General features: G+C 37.2%; 2 protein-coding genes across 4 annotated transcripts; both read left to right on the forward strand.

Annotated features, from left to right (window-relative positions):
• Positions 1-2,572: 2,572 nt before the first annotated feature.
• LOC120111738 (protein CLP1 homolog) lies at positions 2,573-4,350 on the forward strand. The gene is made up of 4 exons (XM_039129619.1): positions 2,573-2,587; positions 2,933-3,218; positions 3,313-3,383; positions 3,482-4,350. The coding sequence occupies exons 1-4, from the start codon at positions 2,573-2,575 to the stop codon at positions 3,608-3,610; spliced, it is 501 nt and encodes a 166-aa protein (XP_038985547.1). The 3' UTR covers positions 3,611-4,350.
• Positions 4,351-4,704: 354 nt separating this feature from the next.
• On the forward strand, positions 4,705-25,510 carry LOC103720804 (polynucleotide 5'-hydroxyl-kinase NOL9). Of its 3 annotated transcripts, none has more exons than XM_039129255.1 (9): positions 4,705-7,307; positions 8,511-8,608; positions 8,725-8,758; positions 11,494-11,663; positions 11,864-12,047; positions 15,465-15,645; positions 17,226-17,337; positions 19,480-19,621; positions 25,066-25,510. In XM_039129255.1, coding segments are annotated over exons 1-9 (1,020 nt in total). In that variant the 5' UTR covers positions 4,705-7,305; the 3' UTR covers positions 25,163-25,510. The 3 variants fall into 3 exon arrangements, with proteins under 3 accessions (XP_038985183.1, XP_008808920.1, XP_008808921.1); XM_008810698.4 differs by lacking the exon at positions 4,705-7,307 and adding an exon at positions 7,846-8,407; XM_008810699.4 differs by lacking the exon at positions 4,705-7,307 and adding an exon at positions 7,856-8,407 and having other exon boundaries at positions 19,480-19,607.
• The last annotated feature ends 192 nt before the right edge of the window (positions 25,511-25,702 follow it).

The following is a 25,702-nucleotide window of genomic DNA, read 5'->3' on the forward strand; positions in this document are numbered from 1 at the left end:
TCCCCATCATTAGAAGCCGTTAAAAAAAAAAATAAATTTTGTATAAATACCTTTTAAAATTAATATTTACATATGTATCCTCAAAAAATATTTATTTTGCTATTTTTTTTTTATTTTTTTTGCATATGTACCTACTGTCATCTAATCTATTAAAGAATCAATAGTTTCAAGTTAAAATAACTAAAATACTCTTAGATGGATAGATGTGCAAAAAAAAAACATTTATAAGACAATGGTGATGGAGGATAAAAAATAATTTTAGATTTTTATTTTATTTTTAATTAAAATGAATATAGTTTTTATTAACGGGTTAGAAATTATATTAGGAGTATTTATGAAAAATAATATTTTATGAGGATACAGAAATAAATATAATTTTTTTAAAAATATTTATATAAATTTAAATTTTTAGAATGGTATTTAAGTTTAAAAAAACAAAAAAAGAGGCAAAAAAGAACCTATGCAGCATCTGACGTGGCTGATGAGTCGAGTAGAAGTCCCTGTTGAGATTTCTCTATAATATAATAATATTATATAATATATTCATATATTAGAATATTATACTATGATATTATGTTATATTATACATGATATTATGATATATTAATATTATATCAGTAACGTTTTAAATTTATATAAGGTTGAAATTGATCATTTTCTCTAATAATTGATGGGATAAGGAAGGGCATTTAAACCAAGTTATACCAGATATGAACTTGTACAATGAAACCTTAGGCATAAAATATACTTGGCACGGCGGTAATTATGAGAGTGTGGCGAATAAATGGGATAAACTTATGCCTGACAACTTGCTGCTTATCCCAATAATAAATAAGAATAAATCCCCTATATCCTTAATCCTCTAAGGGCTCATTTAGTTCGTGGAAAGTATTTTTCCTCCTGAGATTATGATTCCTGAAAAGCAGATTTCTAAAAGAAAAAAAAGGCCTGAAAAAGTACTTTTGGCATGTTTGGTTTATCATGGGAAAGTGATAGATTTCCAGAGTGCTTATGTTTGGTTGACCATCCACTTTTCTGAAAAAGTTATGTGTAATTTCTATTATATCCTTAATAAAAATTAGGTATTTAATGCTTTTTTAATGTTGAAGGGCTATTTTGGAAAAAAAATAAAGATAGAGTGATTCCGCCTCATGGGAAAGTAACTTTTCCATATTTCTCATGGGAAAGACTTTTCTATGAAATGTGATAATCATATTCCCATGGAAATACAACTTTTCTATCTCTCTTCTTTGAAAACTCCAACCAAACAAGAGGCATCTCATTATAAATAAGATTCAAAAGTCATCATCTCTACCAAAATAGCATTAAAATATTAAACCAACCAAAAAAAAACAAAAACCAACATCTAGAGACTAGAGTATTAAACCAACAAAAGAACGCCCACAGAAATTACTGCCATGAGTGAACAAAAGAACAAAAACTTCAAAAGAGCATCCACTACTCTACCAAAAATAGCCTTGGAGCATCAAGCAAACAAACAAACAAACAAAAACGTCAATATTCCTTACTTCACCACGCCCCCTTCGTAGGAAACGCCGATAGAAATTACTGCCTTGAGTGAACAAAAGAACAGCAGAAACTTCAAAAGAACATCATCTCTACCAAAAATAGCCTTAGAGTATTAAACCAACAAAAAAAAAAACAATATTCTTTACTTCAATATGCTCTCTTTGTAGGAAACGCGCCCAGAAATTACTGCCTTGAGTGAGCAAAAGAACAGCAGAACTTCAAAAGAACATAACTTCATATCGGCGATTATATGATAGGTCTCTTAAAAAGTCCAACCATCTAAAAGTCCAGTTCTAAACAAGCAATGTTTTATTTCATACCTCTTGGAACTTTTTTTTGCTTCCACTCATTTTTGCATTAGAGAATCAGTGTCATTTCCAAAAGAAACCAATTTAGGTGCATTGAAGTGGTACCATAACAATGTGCCTTCTTGAGAAACTGGCTCATATATGAAGATAAACAAATCAAGCTTGCAATGGTTCATCACCGAATTCCTTTGCAGTGAGCCTTCCTTCTTCCATTTATTTTATCCTATTGCTCTTTTTTCTGCTGTACAGTATTTTCAGGTCATGCCCTTTTTTTGATTCAAGTTCAACAACCCATGCTACCATTTAATTGGATGGAGCTAGTGAAGTTTTTTTACCCCTTTTCTTTTCAGATAAATGTTCTAAGGGTTGGGGACAGTCACTAGTGAAGCTGAGTACATTGAAAATGAAGTAAAATTAACTGGTAGTATTTGGTAAGGAAGAAATTTTTCATGCAATAATCAGTTTAGAAGTTGTCTTCTAATAATAGATTTTTAGTTGCCTATGGTGAGTTATGCGGTCGCTCATGATATACTTGATAGAAAAGAATTCAGTAGTTAATAATAAGCCAACAAAAACGTTCCAAATATTTTCATCATCTCAAAATCATATTTAACTAACTCTAATCTAATTAGAATGGCCAAGCACCATCTAACCATAAACTTAATCTAAGTTGAATATAATTTAAGATACAGTTTAGGCTAGAGAATCCCAGTCTAATACTGGATTGGATTGGAATGGGGATCAAAGATGTGAGAGAGGGTTGAATTAGCCCTCAACCCGACCAACCTGCATGAGTTGCAGCTCTACTTTCTTATGCATTCACACAATGTACCAAACTCCCTTTTTCCTCTTGAATCTAGTTTCATGACCTCGCTCGGCCATTACTTTCTAGTAGGGCTAAATCATTTGGGACCCTTCTATGCCTAGGTAAGTTGTTCAATGAATACACTTTCTCTTGAATCTTCCTCTTCCTTGACCATTCAACTTTGCGTTGACTTGTAACCCCGAAACAATTATCTGGGCCTCCAAACAAGTCCCGTAGCAAACTTAGTATGGTCTTTTGAAGCGCAGATCAAATAAACGGGCTCTGCTAGGGCCGACCCAATTGCGGGCCCCTTGGACGTCGGCACGCGGTTCGCTGGACTGGCCGGCCCAACTCTTCGTTTCAGCCTTTCAGGGGCTTTCGGCTTTCGGAGAGCAACGGGAGGACGGACACTTCCGGCCCGACCGGCGTGCCGGGCACCAGCCGGCGGCTCAAACTGGCGAAGGGGAGCGAGCTCAGGGCGGAGGTGGGCCCCGACAAGCCGGTCCGCGAGACGCCTCCTCTCCGGCACCGAGCTCCCTCCGGAGAACTAGCTCGCCATCCCCCCTCGCCGAAAGGCACCTATTTCTTCTATCGCTTTCTCTTCTACTGGTAACAAGATGGTGTCCTTTGGTTTGCGCCCTTTTCTTGATTTTAAAACCCTTGCTCCAGATTTTCACATGGAACAAAGTGCGACCATTGAATTGGATGGAATCAGCGAAGTTGAATACGTTGCAAATGAGGTAATTTAACTAATTAGATCTGCTTTTCAAGAAATTTTTGTTTTCTTGGATTTCTGGTTCTTCATCAGTCCAAATTTTTTCTTATGATGGATTTTTAGACCCCTATGGTGAGCTATGTGGATAGCGATGCCATTCTTGATGGACGAAGGCTTCATGTTAAAGCGTCCCAAGGCTGTGATGTAGATTCTTCACAGGCATTATGCTTTTTATGTGTTTCTGACCCTTAGTGATCGATGAATTCCTTTCAATTTTGTAAGTAATGTTGCTGGCTCCAAGTTAAACAATGACCGCATTCTCAGTTTTGTCTGTTTGTGGGGAAAGGCTGCTTGTGGAAAACTAAAATTTTGAAGGATAACACAATGTTCACGTGGAATGATGAACGTAAAGACTATGGGTTTGATTGTCGTCATGGCAAGTTAGAGATTTGGGATTTGGTATTAGTTTGGCAAGTGAAGCAATTTGACGGCTTGTACGAGATTTTGGCAAAAATGTGATAGTGCAATGAAGACCAAAGAAATATGCCGGAGTAATGATAGGTAAAGAATATAAAGAATATGCTTGAGGAAGGATAAAAGTTCATTCAATGATCAGGTATATGGAAAAAGATATATGTTGTTTAGTGCGAAAAAAATATATGGAAAAAGAAACAGGAAGTTTTGTGAATCTGCCACCATTTACATAGCATGAAATAGCTTGTGTTCGGATACATAATGTAGTTGGAGTCCTGTAGTGAGATGGGCTACCCTATGTAGATTTTATTGAAACATGCATAATACTGATTAATTAAATGGATTTGCTTTAGTGCTAGTTTTAAGGCGAGAGGTCGCGTAAGTTGTCTTGCAATTAGAAACTTGGTAGGTGTTTAAAGCATCCTTTGTGGAGTTTGTGGTCTTTAAACCATTTTCCCCTTACTTTCCCCCTCTAATGAACTTTTTGATTCAAAGTTCAAGCATTTACTGTCTTATTGTTTCAGGGTCCTCAAAGTGATTGTTGTTGGACCTGCGGATTCCGGAAAAAGTAGCTTGTGCAGGACACTTCTTAGCCAGGCTTGCATACAGGGCTGGAAACCGGCATTTGTGGATTTGGATATTGGTCAGGGTTCTATAACAATTCCTGGATGTATTGTTGCTACTCCAATTGAGATGCCTATAGAACGGTGGAAGGAATTCCTCTAGAAATGCCGATTGTGTATTTCTATACGCACCCTACTCCAGTAAGCATGATTTCTTCATTACAAGATTAGTGATTAGTACATGATAGATTGGTCTACTGAGTTGGTACCTCTTTGTTTCTAATACTAGCCTATTTACTTGCACTGCCATGATTATACCATCTGAGTGTCAACAGCGAGCTGTACAAAGTGCTTGTGAAGGAGCTAACCTGAACTCTGGAAAGTCAATTTTCTGGTAATGCTGACTGTAGAGCTGCATGCATGGCGATCAAACACCTTGGGATGGGTAGAAGGCCTTGGGTATGAGGAATTTTTTTGTAGTTCACATTATCAGCTTTCTCACCAAGACGGTAATATTTTTTTCTAAAAATTAACTAGTGACGCATTATTCATCTGTTTAGTCTTGGCGTGCAGTTGCTTCTTCATGCAATTGAGACCTTCAATGCAAATGTTATTGTGCTCTTGGGACAGGTTATATTCTTTATGTTACAATTGACCTCATATTTTACTTGAGAACCTGTAATATGCATGAATAACTTCTGGCTGAAAGCGAATCCTTCCCTTTGCCACTCTTGGTTTTGAGTAAACGTTTTGATATATAAATGTTTCTGGTTTAAAATTTGCTCAAAGATTCAGCTAAGTACATAACAGCTATGCGACTTATGTGCATAAAAATCCATCCTCTGTTTATGGTGGTTGTGATATTATTAAATCCTTATCTTAATTAAACCTATTTTTTTGGTTGTCAATTTTGTCCCTGTTCTAGTAGGAGTTCAGATTGGAACATTAAATAAATAAAAGCATTGCTGGCAAACATCAAGTGAATTCCTGAAATGCACCAGCTTGTACATGGAAGCATAGGGAAGTCTTGCTTTCTGAATTATAGACCAAATTTACACATGCATAAATTACAATCTCTTTAGGCTGTTTTTGGTTGTGGGCTAGAAATCCCAGGATTGATATCCTTTAGCCTTGGTATCTCACAAGATTCTCTTATCCCTGGGTCAAGGAAAAATTGCTATCTGGTTGGGAGTTGGTGAGGTTAACTGAAAAGGTGGGAAAAGAGATGAAAGGGAAGTTAGCCTGGAAGAGAGGGCTAATGTTGTCGAGCAGGCGCTCTTTATTCCCCCAAAAAATAGCAGCATTTGGCAGGATAGTGGGATAACCCAGCCATATTCTGCTGTTATCCCGCAATCAAGTGCAGCCTTTGAAATGCTTTAATATTTTGAATTTCAGAAAATGCTGGCTGACTGATGTCTGAGAGCGTACCTTCAGCTAAGGTCCTTGATTGAAAAAAAGATGACATATATTGATGTGATAAATCTTATAAACATTGTTGTTTAAATCGTTCTTGGATTCACTGTGTTCTGTTGGTCCAGAAAGCTTATGTTGGGTGGTAAATAGGTTGTTCCGAGTCTTGATGGATGTTAGTTTAGCTAGTTCTAGTCATGATTAGGTTTTGGTTATGGAGATGTTTACATTATAACTACAGTTAGGTACTTCTTTTTTATGTTTTGCCAATTAATTCAGGAAGATTACCTTATTATTTTCAATAATGATCTCGTCTGACTATCCAATTTCAAATCTTTCTAGAAACTTTATAATGTTTCACTACAAAATTCCCAATTTTATAGAAGATCTCGTGTATAAATTCGAAATGGATTTTCTTTGCAGGAGATCTTTTACAGGCTTGCCTTTATCTCTGCATTCAAATATTGTGAATTTCAGTGATATTTCTGTCTACCATATTAGTGATGGTCCATGGGCACCCCAATCTGCACGCCCTATAGGTGCAGAACCTGTTGGAGACCCTACTTGGTTGCCGTTAAATAAACCATGACTTACTCCATCTAGTTCTGGCTGTTTCATATGCAAAGGAACCTGATTGAATCATCTCCAGCTATATATTCTTGGTTGCTTATTCATATCAAAATATCTGTCATACTACTCAGTCAATCTGCATAGCTCATACTGCCAGGTCTCATTGGATCCAGGAACCCCGAAGGTGTTCATGCATCTGAGATACATATCCTACAGTTTTAAATAAGGAACCAAGATACTGGACTTCTACATTACAGTTGTGGTAACTTTCATATGGTCATAAATTTTAGCTACATAAACTAAAAATTGGCTTCTTCTCAGTTATATTACCATTTTCCCTGGCACTGGTTGGTATGAAGAATATGCGAAACTGAAAGTCTACTCTTCCTCTAGACCTCTACTGGATTTCCTGTGGGCATTAGTAAAATTTTAGTTGGTGATTCGAGACAATGCCATAAATCTAGATACTAGAAAGATCTAGTGAGCATAGCATGAGCGGGACGGCTAATACTGGAGTTCTTCTGATTTGCTGGTTCAGATGCAGGTTTTTTGTACCTTGAGCTACTTCACAATTAACTTTCCTGGATCTGCTAAACTCTTGAAATTATACCATGATATGTCTATGTTGGTGGCAGTGTGGTAGAGTCAAGTCATATTCTTTCTTCTTACTGAATCTTATCAAGAAAAGGAGCAATTTGTATGTAATAAACATGGATATCGAGTGCATTATGAGATGACAGTGTTTTCTTTTTACTGATCGTGCTGGAATTTTTTGTTAAAATGCGTGCACGTTGGCTCAGGTATCAAGGAACATGGAGCTGGGTTGCTTTTGGGTCAGAGCCACTGTGTAGAGATGCTTTTACATACTGAATCATTACACTACTTTTCAAGGCGTCAACCCAGCGATATCAAGCAGAGAAACATTAAATCATGTAAGTGGCCAAAACTATCGTTCATGGATATCACGGTGTTCAACAATAGGTAGTTTCGTTATCCCAATTTTTTTGGGACAGCCCTAAAGGCATATTTAGTTGAAGAAAGTTGGACTTTGAAATAGAATTAGGAATGGGTAATTTTTATTTTAACCATTTGGTTGGAAAGAGTTCCATTCTTATTTCAATTTCAGAAAAAAAATAAAAAACTTCAATTCTTTAAACTTTACTTTTTATTTTTTTTAGTATTTAAATTTTATTTTGATTTCAATTTTGATTTTGGACACGAACCATGTAAGTTATGGACATGTAAGTTAACTCATGTAAGTGGCCCGGTAGTACGTTATTCTTTTTTTTTTGGGATAACACTAAAGATATATTTAGTTGAAGAAAGTTGGACTTTAAAATAGAATTAGAAATGGATAATTTTTATTTCGGCCATTTGGTTAGGAAGAGTTGGAGTTCTATTTTGATTTTGGAATGAAATAAAAATATTTCAATTCTTTAAAATTTAATTTTTTTTTTTAGTATTTAAATTTTGCTTCGATTTTAATTTTGATTTTGGTGGAGAACCAAATATATTGGAGATATATATTTTGATTCTATTTCAAATCATTCCAATTCCAATTTCGATTTTAACCATGAATTGGATGTGTCCTAAAAGTATGTTTGATTCACAACTAAAATTAGAAAAAAAAATTGAATACTTGAGTTTCAGAGAATTGAGGTATTTTCGTTACTCTCGGAATTTGAATAAAACTTCCCCAACCCAAACCGAATAAAAAACCGACACGGGAGACGGGTGGGGTTAAAGTTAAACCCAACCCTTGCTAGCGCCTATATAAACCCAACCCAAATCCGAAGCCTACCTGCATAAAACCTGCAGTACCGAGAGCGAAGAAGCCAATGGTGGGAGCGGGAGAGAGCGGCGCCGCGACGTCGTCTCCGCATCCGGAGGTATTCATACCTCCGTGGTGGGCGGAGGCGGCGGAAGCCATCGCACGCGCCTCCTCCCCTCCGCCTGTGGCCCTCGTCTGCGGCCCCAAGAATAGCGGCAAGTCCACCTTCTCCCGCCATCTCCTCAACATCCTCTTGCAACGGTCCGCCGCTCCTTCTCCTCCTTCGTTTTTTTATCTTCTTTCTCCCTTGGATTCTGTACCGATTCACATGGCTCCTGAAGAATCGCTCGGTCCTTTTATCCAGGTATGAACGAGTGGGATATTTGGACACGGACGTGGGGCAGCCGGAGTTCTCCCCTCCCGGCTGCCTCTCTCTTCATCTCGTCGACGAGATTAATCCAGGCTTGCTTCTTTCTTCCTTCTTTTCTTTTGTTCAAGCCCTTTCTTTGATTTCTTGGGAAGTAGCTCACGGAAAGAATCGTTCTTGATTGTAATGGTTCTCTTTTCTTGCTTTGCAGATTTGAAGAATCCGTGCATAAGGCCACCTGAGAGGTAAGCAATAGATCTCCTTGATGGTATTCGATTCATGTTTTCTTGTTTTTCAGATGAGCCATTTTTAAGTTGTTTGATGCCTGCTTTAGGTATAACTGTTGCAATTTATTGATATGATGCATGATGTCAATTTCTTGACGAATATTGTAAGGTTATATATTCTTCTTGGCTTAACAGAAGTTGGGGAATGCTTTCTGAATTTAGGCTTTAAGAACGTGGTTGCTTGTATCAACCCTTGATTTTTCTTCTTGTTATTAGTCTGGTGGCACATTGGTGATTTGCATGAGATTTTACTTTGCAAACAATAAGTCGAATATCTTAGCTGCCAAATGGCCTTCTAGGTTTTATGTAGGTTCTTTTGCTGCTAAAGTTTCCTTGGCTTGGATTTGGCACCAAGATGAAGAGCGTTGGTGGAAGGTTGGGAGCAAGGTTCGCTGTACCGGTCGGTACCAGTCGGTACCGAGCGTACCGTACCCGTACCGATGGGTACCGGTATCGGTACACCAATGTCGGTACGGTCGGTACCGAGCGTACAGTACCGTACCGACACTCGGTATGCCTATACTAGTGCGGCACCGGTACGGGGTTCGGTACCGGTACGGCGAACCTTGGTTGGGAGCCTGTTATTAGATTTCCAACATTGTCAGTTGACACCTTTACTAGTATAACTGATTGCTATAGATTTGTTGGGCTTGTTCGTAATCGCTATGGTTAATTGCACTCATAAAAAAGATTATGGAAGTGCAGTTCATGGGTTTCTTGCTTCCTTCATGATGTACTCTTTGTAAAATCTTGTAGAATCCCTTTTGACTCCTAAAACCTTAATTCAGATGAACGTGGCTGACAATATAACCAGTTAATGCCTGCTTTGGTCTTGTCTAAGAGCGTAGCTATATTTGATTTATATCTGCGTTGATATCTCTATCTCTACACTTGTATACAGTAAACATACAACTCCTATGGGTGATGAGTTTAAAGGTTAAAACTCGATGCCAGCTTTGAAGGCTAAGTTGAAAATGCATGACTTCAGATCCATTACCCATTCTGATGTGGCCTGATATGATTATGTCAAACCCTAAACCATGAATTAATTAATATGACTTTCCAATTAAATATTCTATGGGTCTAAGCAAGAAATATAGGAGATAGGTAAGCAATAGAGGCTTTGTAATGATAATAAGCAAATACAATAGCGGAAAGATGTTCTTGTGTATTATCCTTGTTGAATGTTCTGATATCATGTGATTTTATTGGACTGATTGCAGTCCTTATGAACCTAATGTATTTTTCTTTCTTTTTCTCTTGGTTTCTTCCTCGAATGCTATATTTGTTGTTTATTGTTTGAAGGCTTTTGTTCACTAAAACAGCCATTAATCCGTTGAAACCTCAAGAACAAGCCTGTTCAATATTAGAAGAAAAAGATTGTTGTGTTCCACACAACTCTCACACGGCAATTCAAAGTCAGGTTGCTTCACGAGAGTTATTTACCTTTCTTGTTGAAGGCAATATCTTTCACTCAAGGAGGGTGGTCAGATGTACATGTGCATCTTGGAAAAGTCTGCTTGCCATGTGGCTTGGGCCACAAGCAGTTCTCTCTTGTTGTAGGCCCTGCATCTGAGTCATATGGAACCAAGGATTTCAAGGGCATGGAGTATGGTTCATGGTGTTGACAGGCAGTCTTTGCCCCCATATGATGGTGATAGTATGGGTCATATGGATCGGGCCATATGGTAAGAGGAACCAATGTATTAGACAGCAGATACATGATGGGTAAAGGTTATGGTTTGGTACTTTGGTGTTTCGGTCTTGTAAGGGCTTAAGATATTAAGATTAGTATCTATTTATTTAGATTTTAGTATGGGTACTGAATAATTAGATCTGCAGTTCCTTAGTTTATTAATGGAAGGAACAGACTCGGGCTTGCTGGAATTTTCTGCACACACCTGAGTTATTATCTGAAATGAAATTAGAAAGCAATTGTAACTTTAGTAGCATCCACTAGAGGATTGGTTCGGGTATGAGCTTAAAGAATCTGGATTTCAATTGGTTTTATCAAAGGTAAACAAAATTTAAAAAATGATAAAAATAATAATAAAAAACTTATGAAGAACAATGAATACATGGAGCCCTAAACATTCATGTGAAAAAGTATAGAGAAATTTGGATGTCATGACCTACAAAAGATGAAGTCATCACCATGAGATATACAAGAAATAATCTAAAATTTATTGCAGATCTCAGTTGTGTGGATGACTGTGTCAGGTCTCCCAGTACACCATTATAGATGTTTCTCCCTACTAACAAACATATATTTTTAGAGGAAAGAAAGAAAGCTTAGTTACTTGAGGCAATTTGTCCTTTACATAATAGAAAACCTTGATTATACATAATTCAAATCACATGGAACTCCAAAAGATCTTTTTGATATTTAATATTACTCAAGATAGGACTGCTACAAACTAAAATGCTTACATTGTCTACTTCTAAGCACATGTGCCTAATTTAAAAAGTCATATGACAACCTAATCACTCACTTATAGTTTCTTGATTTCCTCACTTTTCTTCAATTATTTGGATTTTTACTAGAACTGGACATATTACCTCCATGTTGACAACTGATAATGTCGCTGATACATAGAATTATTTGACCAGATTATCTTATGTGTCGACCTTTAATTTGAACTTTTCCTCATGCTACTACTAACTATTCTTTATCTTTTTATCGTTTCCACCAGGTGCTTCTTCTATGGTGATATTTCTTCAAAAAGAGATCCAAATGCTTATTTAAAATGCATTTTCAGTTTATATGATTACTTCATAAAGGAGCATTATGACCCTAACGAGATCGGTAGTCCTGGAAAATCAATGTTACCTCTAATTATTAACACTCCTGGATGGGTGAAAGGTAGGGTTCTGAAAATTTTTCCTTGCTTTAATACTAAAATTCTGTTCTTTAAGAAATGTAGAGGCTTAAGTAACGTGCTTGAACTTAGGATATGGTTTTTTTCTTCCTCTTCTTCTCTATGGCCCAGTGTTTGTAACTTACCAACCCCATGATGTCTTTGTAATTTTTTGGTCTTGATTTCTTTTTTTCTTTGTTTGCAGGTACTGGTTTTGATCTTTTAGTGGAAATGTTAAGATATATCTCTCCCACTCAAGTGGTTCAGATACGCATCTCAGTAGAGAGCAAGAATCTTCCAACTGGCACATTTTGGTTGGATGGTGAACAAAAGGGACCTGTTGATTTGATTGACATCTTTTCAGCACGTCAGGATTCTTTAAATAGATCGTGAGTAGTTAATCTTATATTTATTTTTGTAAAAAATAGAACATACAGAGGGGCAGAATGTATAAATTAGTCAGAAATTCTTTTCTGGGTACTTTTTAAGCTAGACTCTGCAGTGGGAATATCTTGAACTGACAATAGACAAACATAATTAGTTAATAAGTCTCGAAATGATTATCCTGTGCACATGATAATCTTTGATGTTTGATATATCTTTCCCACTCAAGTGGTTCAGATACGCATCTCAGTAGAGTATAAGAATCTTCCAACTGGCACATGTGGTTGGATGGTTAACAAAAAAAGACCTGTTGATTTGATTGACAACTGTTCAGCATGTCTGGATTCGTTAAATAGATTATGAGTATTTAATCTTAGATTTCTTTTTGTAAAAAAGAGAACATTCTTAGGGTATGGAATATATAAATTAGTCAGAAATGCTTTTTTGGGTACTCTTTGAGCTAGACTCTGCAGCGGGAATATCTTGTATTGACAATAAATAAACACACTAGTTAATAATTTTCGATATGATTATCCTGTGCACATGATAATATTTGGCATTTATTCTTTCTTTCTTGCCATTGTTATTACTTGCACGACATTTTCCACAACATTTGCATTCTTTTCTATAAATGGTATGTCTTTTTTTTTTTTGAAAAAAAGACTTTGAGGAAGATAAATATTTATCCTTCATGACATTTGCTGAAATTTTTTGAGTTGGAACTTTACAGATTTCTTTGCTTATAAAGGCATCAGAAACCATTCCATGATTCTGAAGGACAATAATTTGATGTAGGAAAATATCATCTTTGATTCACAAATTAGCTAAAATTTATTTACAGCAATTTTCAAGGCTTGAAGTAAATTGAATTGATTCTACACTCAAAAGGCTGCTAAATTTCAAAAAGCAGCAATTACATTGCTGTTCTTAAGGGGTCCAAGGCATCCGATGACCTTCAAATAAGATTGTATCACTGCCTTATCCTGGAAGATGTGTTTTATTTATCAGGTATATTTTGATACAAGCAATTATGTACATATGCCCATTTACCTGTCATAATTAGTAGCCCAATCAGCTAACCCTGTTTCTTTTTTATGTGTATGGTTCTGCTTCATTGCCTCATTTGTTTCTAAATCCTCTTGGTCTGTAAAAGAAAATTAATTCAAATGTTGAATATCAAACTTATGAATTTGAAAGAATAATAAAAAAAAACTGTTATGAGGTCAATGTTAAGGAGCTGGCCTCAAATATGAGTAGAAAAATCACCTTGATGCTAAACCAGATCAAGCCTGGGTCTTCTTAGCCTCTCATTGAGTTTGTAGTTTAATTATATGAAGGAAAGATGCCAGGTAAGTAGTCGTAGCATCTTACCAACATGCAACAAAGAAAAAAATTCACAAACTTCTATTACATTCTATATATGATGGTTACAAGCTGGATAATGCTCTCCTGTTTATAGACCTCAATCTTATCCTATTTCTAGACTCAATTTTAGAAAATTCTTACTGATGCTCCCGAAGAAGATACAAACTTTCCTATTAAGAAAACTGTTGTAGGAACTGAAAAGGGGAAAGAAATAAAACTACTTAGTACTTTGTAGGCTCTGATCTTTCTTCTTTCCTCCACATTTGTCTACTTCCTTCTTTCCATCCTGTGTAATTATCGCCCATCTTCCATCTTTTCCTGGTCCACAGCAAAACCTTAATGAGTTAATGACATTGCCATGGCCAGACTTCTGGGACTCCCATAGTGACCACCCTGGCTTTCATGGTTCACAAATAGAAGATCCTTACTGGCGATGTTCAGCCATATGAAATGATTTTTTTTGCCTTTCATGTGGACTTATTTAAGGGATCTACATAAGGCCAACCTCTTGTTTCTCTCTGATTTTTTGACTGGTTTAAAAATAGCCTCCTTTTTGGGTTTCGGTTCTTGAGGGGGCTTGTAGCTGACTTACTGTCATCGTTTTTCTTTTGACCATAAATTATATGGTCCCTCTCCTTGGGCTTCTTTCTTTATTATGGGATGCACCTTGCTTTTCCTTCACCTGTCTGCACTACTGAAACTCGACAGAATGATACTAATGACTGAACTTTGGAATGGTGTACATATGAGTTGCCATTCAGTTTCCCCCTTGTCTCTTTTACTTTTCAGATTCCTTCAATCAGGAGCACTATGTATCACCAGTAACCGATAAAGAACTCTGGGTAAAAAATTCTATTCTTAGAATCACTTCCATGCTTCTTTAGATTGATCTCAGCAATCTCTCATCTAGCCCACTGATATCAGGAGATTTGGTCATGATTAAAACATTGATAAATGATCCTACAGTAAGTATGCTTTCATTTGATGGCATCCACTTGATGTTCTCTCTAGTTGGTTGGCCAAGGTGTTTGTATCTTGATTTTGGAGCGCATTTCCCTTATACACATCCATGTATGGAATCTTCACACTTCGATGCATCTCATCTGGCCTACGAAGTTCCCTCTTATCACTGATAATGGTGAACTAGGATGCTGAATATATTGTTCCAAAATGAGAAGCTCGAGCAGAAATAATCCAGAGCTGAGAAATGGGTACTAGGAAAGGAAGTCCATCCTAGGCTAAAGCATAGTTTATAATGAATTTGCAGGAGCAGCTATGACACTCAACAACCTTGAGGGATCTCTCAGGATAAAGTATTAAAATGATTTCTCAACTCCAAGCAGAACAGGAGTTTTGTTGTAGAGAAGTTAGGATGCATATTTTATATAGTTAGGTCCCTTGGATGACTCCTTGATGAGAAAAAAGTGAATCCATGTACCTTGCCAACTTGTTGAGACATCTTATGCCTTTGCTTTTGGAAGTGACGTAATATATGCCTTGCAATAGATGGTATGAAGGCTCCCATAGCTCTCCTAATATTTTTACTTCTCCATTATTGATTCCTACTTCTCACCATCCAAAATATCCTTAAAAACATTACAAGTGCTAAAGTGGAATGCTTGTTGATTGAGTGTTAGCTTCTCCTAGGTGCGGTATTTTTCATCTGGATATACGTTAATACTTCATATATCCAGTGTGGCATGTGTGCATGGCTAAGCAAGCCAACCACAGGGAGATTGCCAATAACTATCCAAATTCCAACATTTGTCCTGAACACCAATTTAGGTTGTGTGTTCTTGTTGCCAGCTTCCTTACATCATCAAACAGAGCTAGGATCTAAAAACTTCATGGTGTTGCAGCATGCTTTTACGTAAAGAAAGGTAAGGAGTCACATTTTTATAATGTTATACGTGTTTGAGGATGCTGGTTCATCACATGATTAAGTGCTCTATTTCTTTCGTATATTCTAACTTTCACAATTCTCAGAGTATGTGAATAGATGCAAATCTGGTTTTACTTGCACTTCGTAACACTAATCCATCTAGCTCTGTCTGCAGGGTGTTGATTCAAAAAGATGCAAAAGTTATGCGAGATCGTCATCTTTTTGACTACTTTAGGCAATGTTTTCCAAGTGACCTGAATATTGTAACTAACAAGGAACTTGCTCATGCCTTGGCTTCCCTCCCTCCTTATGAAGTTCCTTTATCAAGGCTAAAAGTTATGCATCTCCACTGTCAGGTTAGCTGATAGATTGAATGATTTGCCATTGTTCAGTCTTGGAAAATGAAAATTTGGATATATTATGATTTTGCCCTCTGTTCCAGTGTAGTTCTTATCATGCCTGATTGTTTACTCACTCATATGCACCATTTAATGGGTGGATCATGCATTAGAGACCATATCCATTTGGAGATTTTAACTAAGAGGGATGCTAGACCTACACATGCGTGCAGGTTTCTTGGGCTTACATGCACTGTAGGTCCAACATCTATCCCTTGAACAAATCAGACAAATGTTTATCAATCAGAATGGTATCCAACCCAGTTAAATCCATTTTAATCCATCTGCCCACGTCCATCTCCTCTCTCTGTTCTTCCTCCTCTCGCTATTGTAGGGCATCAAGATTGTAAATGACTGGTGGATGTGACAAGGTCAGCTGCCGCATTCCATGTTAAGATAGTGTTAGAGATCCTCTCCTCTCCTGTCATTTGGGTGTCAAAAATATCCCACTGCATTGTTTCAATTGGGCACAGCTGATTTCACAGATTGTAGTTATCTTATATAGTGAGCTTCAGGCTGTCTTCTAACCCAAAAAAGACATAACAAAAAAGGTGTTGGAGATGATGCGGCCAGGGTGGTGCCATGGAGGAGGGGATGGCAGGTTTTCATGGCCTTGTGTGAGGAGTTGAGCAGCGGAGTTGGAAGGGGTAGAGGAGGAGGTCGTTATGGTGTTAAGCTGCAGCAAAGTTGACCAATAGGGGGAGGAAGGCAGAGGAGGTGGCTGATGGAAGGAGGGTGGGGGGGCTGTCTTTTCCAGGGGGAGAGGAGTTGGCCCAGTGATAGAAGGGCAGACATGAGACCAAGTGGATACCCATTCCACTGCCCTTTTAAGGTTTCAAATCATTGACCAACACCACTTGCAAACGAAGAAGCAAAGGTGATCGTTGGTGGGAGGAAAAGAGGGGGAGATGAAAGGTTAGATATTTTAATCAGCAGGAAACCTTCCCAGGCAGCCACTAGTCATCGGATTGTTGACCTGGTCAAGGGGGCTGGCATGAGAACCAACCACATGTGTAGGTCCAAGAAACCTACGCATGCCTGCAGATCTACCATCCATCTTGAGCTAATGACACAATTATAGCCATTTGAATAATGAACTAATGGTCATTGAATCACACTGTTGTGACTACATAGGAAAGAACTAGTAACCACTGCAGTATCATAACACTGGACGGTTAAGAACTACAGTATGCTATCTCACTAGTGGTATGAGTTGCAACAGAACCATACTGACCATAACATTTTGCAGTAGATGCAAAGAATTGTATGCCATTCTGCTTCGGAATGTTACTTTTTATGCTTATGGACTTTTCTTACCCTAGACCATAATGTTTAAAAACTGCCATTATGTTAGATATTAAGAAATAGCGGGATTTGCATGAGCAATATAATATTCACCTTTTTGTATCATTCATAATGGCCCACTTGCCCTAAAAGTACTATTATCAGTAATTTCCTGTTATCTTAATCATAAACATTAAGTTACCATTTTCAAGTTGTATTTCTTATCCTTATGAGCTTATAATTGTTTATTTTAGGTTCCTAGTAACGAAGTTTTTCACAGTCTAAATGCCACAATAGTTGGCTTGGCAGTTAGTTCTGATGGGCCTGCAAAATCTCAATACTGCATACCCTGGTGTGTCGGACTTGGTAATAAACTAACTTTTATTTCCATTCATTATTCCTGGAACTGCTCAAGCAAGCTGTGTATGTTTTCTAAAAATAAATATCCATGATATTCTAATGATGCCCCCAATAAGTTTAAACTGATTTGTTAGTTACATTCTTCTATTGATTTAATCTTTTTTTAGAATTCCATGTTTATTTGTAAAATGTTCATTCATGATTCATAATTAGAAGTTTCATGGGACAGTAGTGCAGGTTCAATAAAAGTGATCCAAGCTAATTTCAACACAGGTAAATATCACATCACCGAAACAAAAAGGACACAGAAAAATGACATGCTTATACCTTATACAGATTTTTTACTTCTTGTAGTATTCATATTCCTCATACACCTGATTTTAGTAGTAGGTTATATCTTTGTAGCAATCCAGAATATATATAGTACTAGGACCCCTTTTTAAAGAATTCTTTCCCCCCTTTCAATCATGTAAAATTTGTGTATCAGCTTAGACTAGAAGTCCTTTTCCCGTATCTGGGAATAAACCTTAAGAAACAAGATGCCACAAATCTTAATTATTAGCATATCAGAACTATGTAAAAATATAATCCAGCAGTAGAATTTAGCCCTTTTTAATGGACTCTCGTCTTTTCCATCCTGCTTTGATTTTTTACCCCCTGCTTGATCATGTGTGGGAAGATTGCTTGTCAGTTTTAGGAACACAAAAATGTTTTTCTTATCAGGGTGATATGACATATAAAGAAAACAAATTAAGCTCAAGATCTAACATGCCACAAAATTGTTAAAACATTGGCTAAGGAGAATACAACCATTCTCTGTACACTAAAGCAAGCTACCGGACATCATTTCAGTTCTTTTGCAAACATTTTATAAATTCTTCATGCTCCCTTTTAACACTCCGTAGTTTCTATGACCTATTTAAGATCTATTGACATAGATGAGGAATCTTCTACTTTCAATACCACTCCTCTGTAGTCTGTACACTTGTTTTTTTCACTTTCCGATGATGCAAGCCTCCTCCATAGTACGTGATGGATATGAAATTGAAGTGATTGAAGAGACTTTTCCAAAAGAGATACCAGAAATGCACGAAGTGGTCATTTGCAAATCCTTCCTCGTGATATAAAGATATTGGCAGAAGACCCTTATGTCTTGAAACCCATCTTTTGGGAATCCGTACCATGTCTAACAAACATATCCCTTTACTATGTCAAAGAAGTAGAATATTTAACGATTAAATCATGGGACAACTTGTTATGAAAAGCAGAAAAAGAAAGCTATTACCTCATGTTGAAAAACTGAAGCTGGAGTCTTGAATTGTCACTCCATTAACTCGTGGTTGTTAGGATGTAGTTTGAGTGGGAGCAGAAGGATCAGCAGTGAGATGTCACAGTGCCTAATTAGGCTCGACATTTTTTTATGAAATAATTAGGCTCAACAGCACTCTATCACATGAATAATTGTCATCATCCCTTTTCAAAATTAGTTGTATTATGTGAAATATTCTGCAAAAAATTAAAAAAGTGAATGGTATGAATGATAAAAATATGACTAAAAGGTCTTATATGATTAAGAAAAGTTATCCTCATATGGAACATTGTCACTAATCATTAAACATTTGCAAACCATCCAAATAGGAATTGTCATAATATATTTATAGTTACAACATCTAATTTCATGTGATCTAATTGCTTCTCAGATTATATTTGTAGTTTCTTGGGACATCAGATTCTATTTTTCTTTCCATATGAAGATTATTCTTGCCATATCTGATACTGAGTGCTTCTGTACCGATACTGTTCAATCTTCTTCAAAATGTAGAAAAGAATGCATCTTCATGTATTCCTGTCCAGCACATGCTCTTCTTTCTGGCTTTTATATAATGACATCCTACATAGAGGTATAATGATGAATTTGATGACAATTTGTAATGATGAACTTCTTACTAGCTCTTATAGGAGCTCTTTTCTGGAGATATTGATCATTGAACTGTTTGGTATGTACATGCATTAATTATTTATCTGTAAGCAGGCCTAGTTTTAGGTCATCTCTTTTTTTCAGCTATAAATTATAGAAACATGGAAACATATTTACTTTGCAGTACTTTAATTTTGTTTGCCGTATCAACTGAAAACTATATTAATCAGGCATTGTGAGAGGGATCGACAGATCAAAAGGTCTAGTATATGTGATTACACCTGTTCCTTATTCAAGTCTACGAAAGGTTGATCTTCTTCTACAGGGCTATATTGAAATCCCAACTGGTTTGCTGCAGGTAATCCCGCTGAAGTAAGATTTCTGCTAAATTCATATTGATCTTCATGTTTTTTGCCCAAGAGGTGCATGTTTGAGTTGACTTTTCTTTTATAGAAGCCTTTTTCTGCAGTAACATCTACATTTATGCATGCTTCGATAATATATCTTTTGTCTCTCTTTTTTTCTTTGTGAAAAGTATTTCTGTGAAAGTAAGCTTTTGACTTTTCTTGCCGTGCATGCAGAATTAAATACCTTTTTTGGGTTCAATAGGGTCAAGGATCCTCTTCTTTTCATAAAATTAAATAGCAAATTCTTTACACTAAGATGTTTCATGTTTTACCTTTCCTCTAATATATGAGTACTTTTTCAATTCCCAACAAAATCTATTGCAGACAAAGGATATCTGATGCTGCTGTAAATATATCTCCCACACCTAGTAAATTCTTCATTCCATATATTGCTTCAGAAATTCTGCATAACATAACCATCGAGCCTTACCTCAACTAATTTCAATCAGCTTCATGATAAAATTTTTCATGTCATATCATAAATTACTTATCAATAACCATTTGATATATCTACTATATCAATAAGTGCATTCTTTGATCATTGTATTGTTGTCATTAATGTATGGCATGCTCGATCATGCATTTAGGAGCTCATGTTTATATAATAAAAATGAAATAGAATGGAGCATCTCAGCAATCATTTGTGATCAGTTGCAGTATTTACATTTGTACATTGTAGTGTACTAGCTACAATGCACGTGCTTGTGGACATGACTTCTAAATCTTTTTAGATTTGAGATAATGTAATTAAAATCTAAACTTGAAAAATATCTAAAAATAATTAACTCGTGATTAATTTTTCTAATGCATCAAATCTCACCTGTCTCTTGGTTCAGAAGTATTCTTCCTCCTTCCTTAAAAGCTCTTAGAGTCCAGATATTTTAGAAATTTCTGAATTCTTTCTTTCGTGCTAAATTGAATTTTCTATCCCCTATTAATTAGGCATATCAATACTCCACTTTTTCTTATTCTCAAAGTCCAGCAATTTCAGAATTTCTTCTTCCACAAAAGTCATGCATGTTTTGTTAAGGCTTCTAAGAGAGAAATTAGATTAGAGTTGGTATAGGAATATTGTAAATTTTTAATGCAATGATTCGATTAGGGTTTTTCGGAGTTAAAAATTGGGAAACTAAGATGCTTTTTTTATAGTTTAGGGTTTAAGGAATTAGAGTTTCTATAGGAATATTGTAAATTTTTAATGCAATGATTTGATTAGGGTTTTTCGGTGTTAAAACTTGGGAAACTAGGATGCTTTTATTATGGCTTAAGGTTTAAGGACTTAAGGATAGTAGATAGACCCCTACAAAGTTGATGGAGCATGAGACAGAGGATGAAGAAGTCTGGGAGTGGTTCTATGAGCCCCATTTAAGGTTAACACCATGGCTAATAGCACACGTCTGGATGCCCTCTCCCATTCGTTGGTCAATAAGTCTTGTCTAGGATGCATTATCGAGTAATGATGTTTATGGTAGTTGGTAGTGGCTTGGAGGGAAGCATTTTAGGTTGTCAGGGGTTGCAACTGCAATTCTTCAACAATGAATGAGGGGATGTGGATAAGATCCAGTGCCCACTGTGTATCACACCAAACTCCTGATCGCACTCTGGAGTGTGATTCACATGAGCATTGGATCTTAGTCCTGGTTCTCTATCTACCATTTGCCATGTATTGCGATTGCATTACTTGGTGACGTAAACAGTTCCAACTTGGTGAGTTGTTTGTCAATGATGAGGATGGCAGGGACTCCATGGTGAGGGATGAAATTGAATGGTGTATTAAGAACCTTTAACTTGAGAAACCAGCTAATAGGAGACTGACACTAATAAAGGAGAGTTTTGCTTTCCAATGTCTCTTCTGCACTAAAAGTGGAAAGCCATACCTATCCCAATTCAAGGAGAGGAAGTGCGCCAGGAAAGTTCAATCAAGTCAAGCCCAAATCAGGTTGTGCCAGAGCAGATTAGGTCCAGGTTTAGGTCTGATTGGGTCTAGCCCACAGCTGATCCATCCCAAAATTAGATTGAATTCAAATTGTATCCTTAAAAGAATGGCCAGTTGTAATTTGCAGCACCAAGCTTCCCATTGATAGGGCATGAGTTTTATTTCAAAAAATATTCAACTAAAAGTTCAGAAAAGCTTTATTGAGAAACATCAATTTTTTAATAAATTATTCAAAATTGAACATTTGACCGATTTCTCTTCCTAATTTTCTGTGCTACTTCTTTTGATAGACCATTGAAGAAAAACATTTTCTTGACAGTGACACTATTTCAAAATTTCGTGGAAAATAGGAGAGAAATTAATGGAACTTCTTGGAGTTTAAGAGGGAATTTATTGACTGGAAAAAGGTCAATGATAAAGGTGTGTCTCTGCTTGATGGGTTTGTCAGTATTAGAAGATACTTTGATTAAGTATGTTGCATGAATCATCTTTTTCCTATTTTTCTTGTATAATAGACGCCAAGATAAATTGAGCATGGTAAGTAATTATCACGTCATTTTATAGACACTTAGAAAGTTGTGTTTAACTGGAAGTCAGCCTATCCTTATGTATGTGTGAGAGAAAGATAGGTCTTACCAAGGAATGCCGTACCGGCCGGTACGGGCCGGTACGTACCGGTCCGGTCCCTGACCGGTACCGGACACAGATGAAAACCGGTATTTCCGGTTTTCTTCTGTGAACCGGCCGCTACGGAGACCGTACCGGCCGGTACCGCTTGGTACCGGCCTCGTACCGGTGCGAACCGGCCGGTTCGCACCGGTACGGTGTTTTTTTTGGGGGGGGGGGGAACCACAGCGCCTCGCTGTGGTTTTTTTTTTTTTTTGATGGGAAAGAAAGTGGTCCGGACCGGTACGGTACCGGTCCGGCCGGCCACCGGTACGCCGATCCGGACCGGTACGGCGGACCTTGGGTCTTACCATGGTGGCAGTGAGAGGGAAATAGGAGGAAGAGTTGAAGGGGGCTGGATTGTTTAGCAATTATTAAGAGTGACTGGATCAGTCAGACATGAGATTCCTTTCATGAAATGAGACCACCTTCCTTCTCTTGAAAAAACGTGTTAGAAATCTTCATTATGCTTGTTTGAAATTTTAATTTGTTTATGTTTTTTTTAATGTAAAAGGCAGCCTCAAGGTCTGCCGCACCGTCCGGTACGAGGCGTACCATACTGTATTGAGAGAAAACCGGTACAAGACATACTTTCAAATCGGTACAAGACACACTTTCATATCAGTACAAGCCCTATACTATCCATACTGAGGCATACCGAGGTGCATACCGTTCCGTACCGACGCGTATCGAGATGAAAATTGAGAAAAATAGTTAGAGAGCTATTTCGGTATAGAGGTGTACTGTACCGAACCGATAAAGTACTGACATGGTATCTAGTACTAAGATTGCGGAGCTTGGGCAGCCTTAAACTTGCATCCTAGCTATATGTGGTCTATATTCTTTTCTACATTCCTAGTGCTTTACAGAATACCACTACACCTACACCTAGTGCCTAATGCATCTAATAAAGTTGTGCATAACTCCATGTGTCATAGTCCAATTTGTACTCCATTGCTAGACCCAATGTCTTCATCCTAGGATGTAACTCTTGGTTTTGAAGCCAACCAGCGGCTGGGCCTCAATGAAACATAGGTTGTAGTTGAAAATCTAAAGTTGCTGCTCTTTGAATTTCAGTGAGTAGAATTTATCTGCAACTCAGAGTTGGGTTAAGGATTGGATGTTTCGCGGGATAGAGAGAGAATTTGAGGCTTTGGTTTGGATAGCTGTCATTGATGATGTAGATTAGATGGTTATGAATTGCTTCAGGACAAGAACGATTGATGTTTCTATATACAGCATAGCATTGCCTCTATCTTGCTCAAAGTTGCAGAGCAAACATACGACATGACTCAAAAGTTTTGGAATTTTTGGATTAAGGCTGAAAACCAGTCAGAAGATATCATCAAACTCAGTGAAATAACTGGATCCTAAAGTCTATGCCGTATAAATAGATGACAATTGGGCAAAATTGCCATTAAATAAATTGGATACCGACTCAAAGAATTGAAGCAGGTTGAGAGCCAGTGTGAGAACTCCAGAGTTTAAAAGTCAACTTTGCACAAATGACATAAAGCATGTTAAGGTAAAGAGAACAAGAGCATCATGAGTTCCCCAAACATTCACCCTGAGACCTATCTGCCATGTTCAAGCTATAGGCTATGAGCTGGAGGATAGCGGTAGGTACATTTTTAGCTGAGCTTAGAGCTGCTTGGGAGGGTGTCTCCTACACGAGGTGGATACTGGGCGCAGGTCGCCTTCTTCTCGAGGGGGATTCGACCACTGTGATTGAGTATATCCAGGGTCGGGGGTGCTCAGCTGAGGATCGGCCGCTGCTCCACGACATTTGCAGAGTAATAGGGGAGTGTGACTCCTACCAGGCCATGCACGTATATCAGGAGGCGAACGGTGCTGCAAACTGGATTGCTTCCTTCGCGGTTCATCACTCTGGAGGTTTCACTTGGACAGACCACGGGGCTGTGCCAATGCCTTTACGTAGTATTTTATTTTTTCAATTTTGTTGGTTGTATCCACACTCGTCGGGTGGGAGCTGCCGATGTACCAAAAAAACAAAAGGCTACATTTTTAGGCTCAAAATCTGTTTTCTTGGAGAAGCGGTAAATGATTGTACTTGATACAAGTGGAAGTGCACTTGAAGCTCATATTTACTTTGCCAAATAGGCCGTATCAGCATGATAGATTGTCCTAATCAGATCTCATTAAAGTTGATTATAGTAGACTCTCCTTTCAATTTTTCACAGCAGCGAACCTCAGCGATCCAAAACCACAAAGCCAACTACAACTAAATTGAAGTGTAGAACTTGCTTTTAACATGTACTTAGCTGAAGTGTGAGACACTTATATCGTTGTTCCACCCACTCTCAAATTTCTATACATAGGCTTACTTAATCATTAAGATCAAATTAACTGCACAAATATTATTAGTCTATTCGGAACCTAGAAATACTCAAGTATAGTTTCAGAAAGTTGGCTATAGAGCCACAATTTTCTTAAATTTATCTGTGTTGTATTTCTTTTCCTCCAAAAGTAATTCTCAACTTAGATATGCATATCACTAGAAAAAATAAAAATGATAGAACAACTTAGACATGCACATTCTTTTGTGCAAACTTAAAGAAGCATGAGTGAGCAGCCCTCTTAAATTTTGATCATTTTGAAACCATTTTTTCATGCATATCAGATAGCTCTTATGGACAAAAACTGCATGCTACCTTATGTGCAAATGAATTGCATGCACATTATTATTGGTTTTTTGGCTGCAACTTATCATGTATTGATGGATATTTTTAATAGTTAGCATACATTAGTATTTAATTGTTTATCTCTTCTAATCAAAATCTCCTCAGGTACGTGGATGCATATCCCCTTATATGTCTACTAAGGTGCTGCACAAGGTATCAGATAAAGATCTATAGGGGGGAGCAACTCTTGCCTCGACATTAATTACAAGATATTAATGGATACTGTATCGTTAGTTAACTCATCAACAATTATAGAAGCTGGAATTGTATCATCAGCACTGATGCACTAGACGGCATAGGTTATCAACCGCTGCCTTGCTCTTGCCAAAAGGAAAAAAGAAAAACCACGGCCTTGTTTGCATGCATCGTCTTGTACCCTGTTAGCCTCTTACAACCAAAAACATGTAGCCTTATTTCAGTTATTTGAGAACAGCTTTATGAATCCTTATTGTTAAATATTCCTACTGAAAGCTACCTCAGTATAATTCCTGTTGGTCAATGTAAGACTTCATTAATTTTTCTATAGTTGAAATGTTTTTTTTAATTTCTATTGATATAAATATATATATCTCAAGAATAATATTTGGCTCTTAGGTATCCAAGTGGTTTCCACATCGAAACATGCTTTCATGGTTATTGCATATCCAGAGAATATAATGTACAAGTAGACCAGGATATTGTAGTGGTGATGTTGTAGACTCGGAGGGTTTCCTGCATTCAGATGTCCTGCACAACCAACAGA

The sequence above is a fragment of the Phoenix dactylifera genome, chromosome 8 (genome assembly GCF_009389715.1).
Source record: "Phoenix dactylifera cultivar Barhee BC4 chromosome 8, palm_55x_up_171113_PBpolish2nd_filt_p, whole genome shotgun sequence".
NCBI lineage: Eukaryota > Viridiplantae > Streptophyta > Magnoliopsida > Arecales > Arecaceae > Phoenix > Phoenix dactylifera.

Bases quoted from the DNA above. Each gene is read 5' to 3' on its own strand.
- LOC103720804 (XM_008810698.4), top strand. From the start codon at position 8,214: ATGGTGGGAGCGGGAGAGAGCGGCGCCGCGACGTCGTCTCCGCATCCG. The intron at 8,609-8,724 runs GCTTGCTTCTTT...CTTGCTTTGCAG, and splicing joins CGTCGACGAGATTAATCCAG to ATTTGAAGAATCCGTGCATA. The intron at 11,664-11,863 runs GTAGGGTTCTGA...CTTTGTTTGCAG, and splicing joins CACTCCTGGATGGGTGAAAG to GTACTGGTTTTGATCTTTTA.
- LOC120111738 (XM_039129619.1), top strand. The intron at 3,219-3,312 runs GCACCTATTTCT...CCCTTGCTCCAG, and splicing joins CCATCCCCCCTCGCCGAAAG to ATTTTCACATGGAACAAAGT. The intron at 3,384-3,481 runs GTAATTTAACTA...ATGGATTTTTAG, and splicing joins TTGAATACGTTGCAAATGAG to ACCCCTATGGTGAGCTATGT.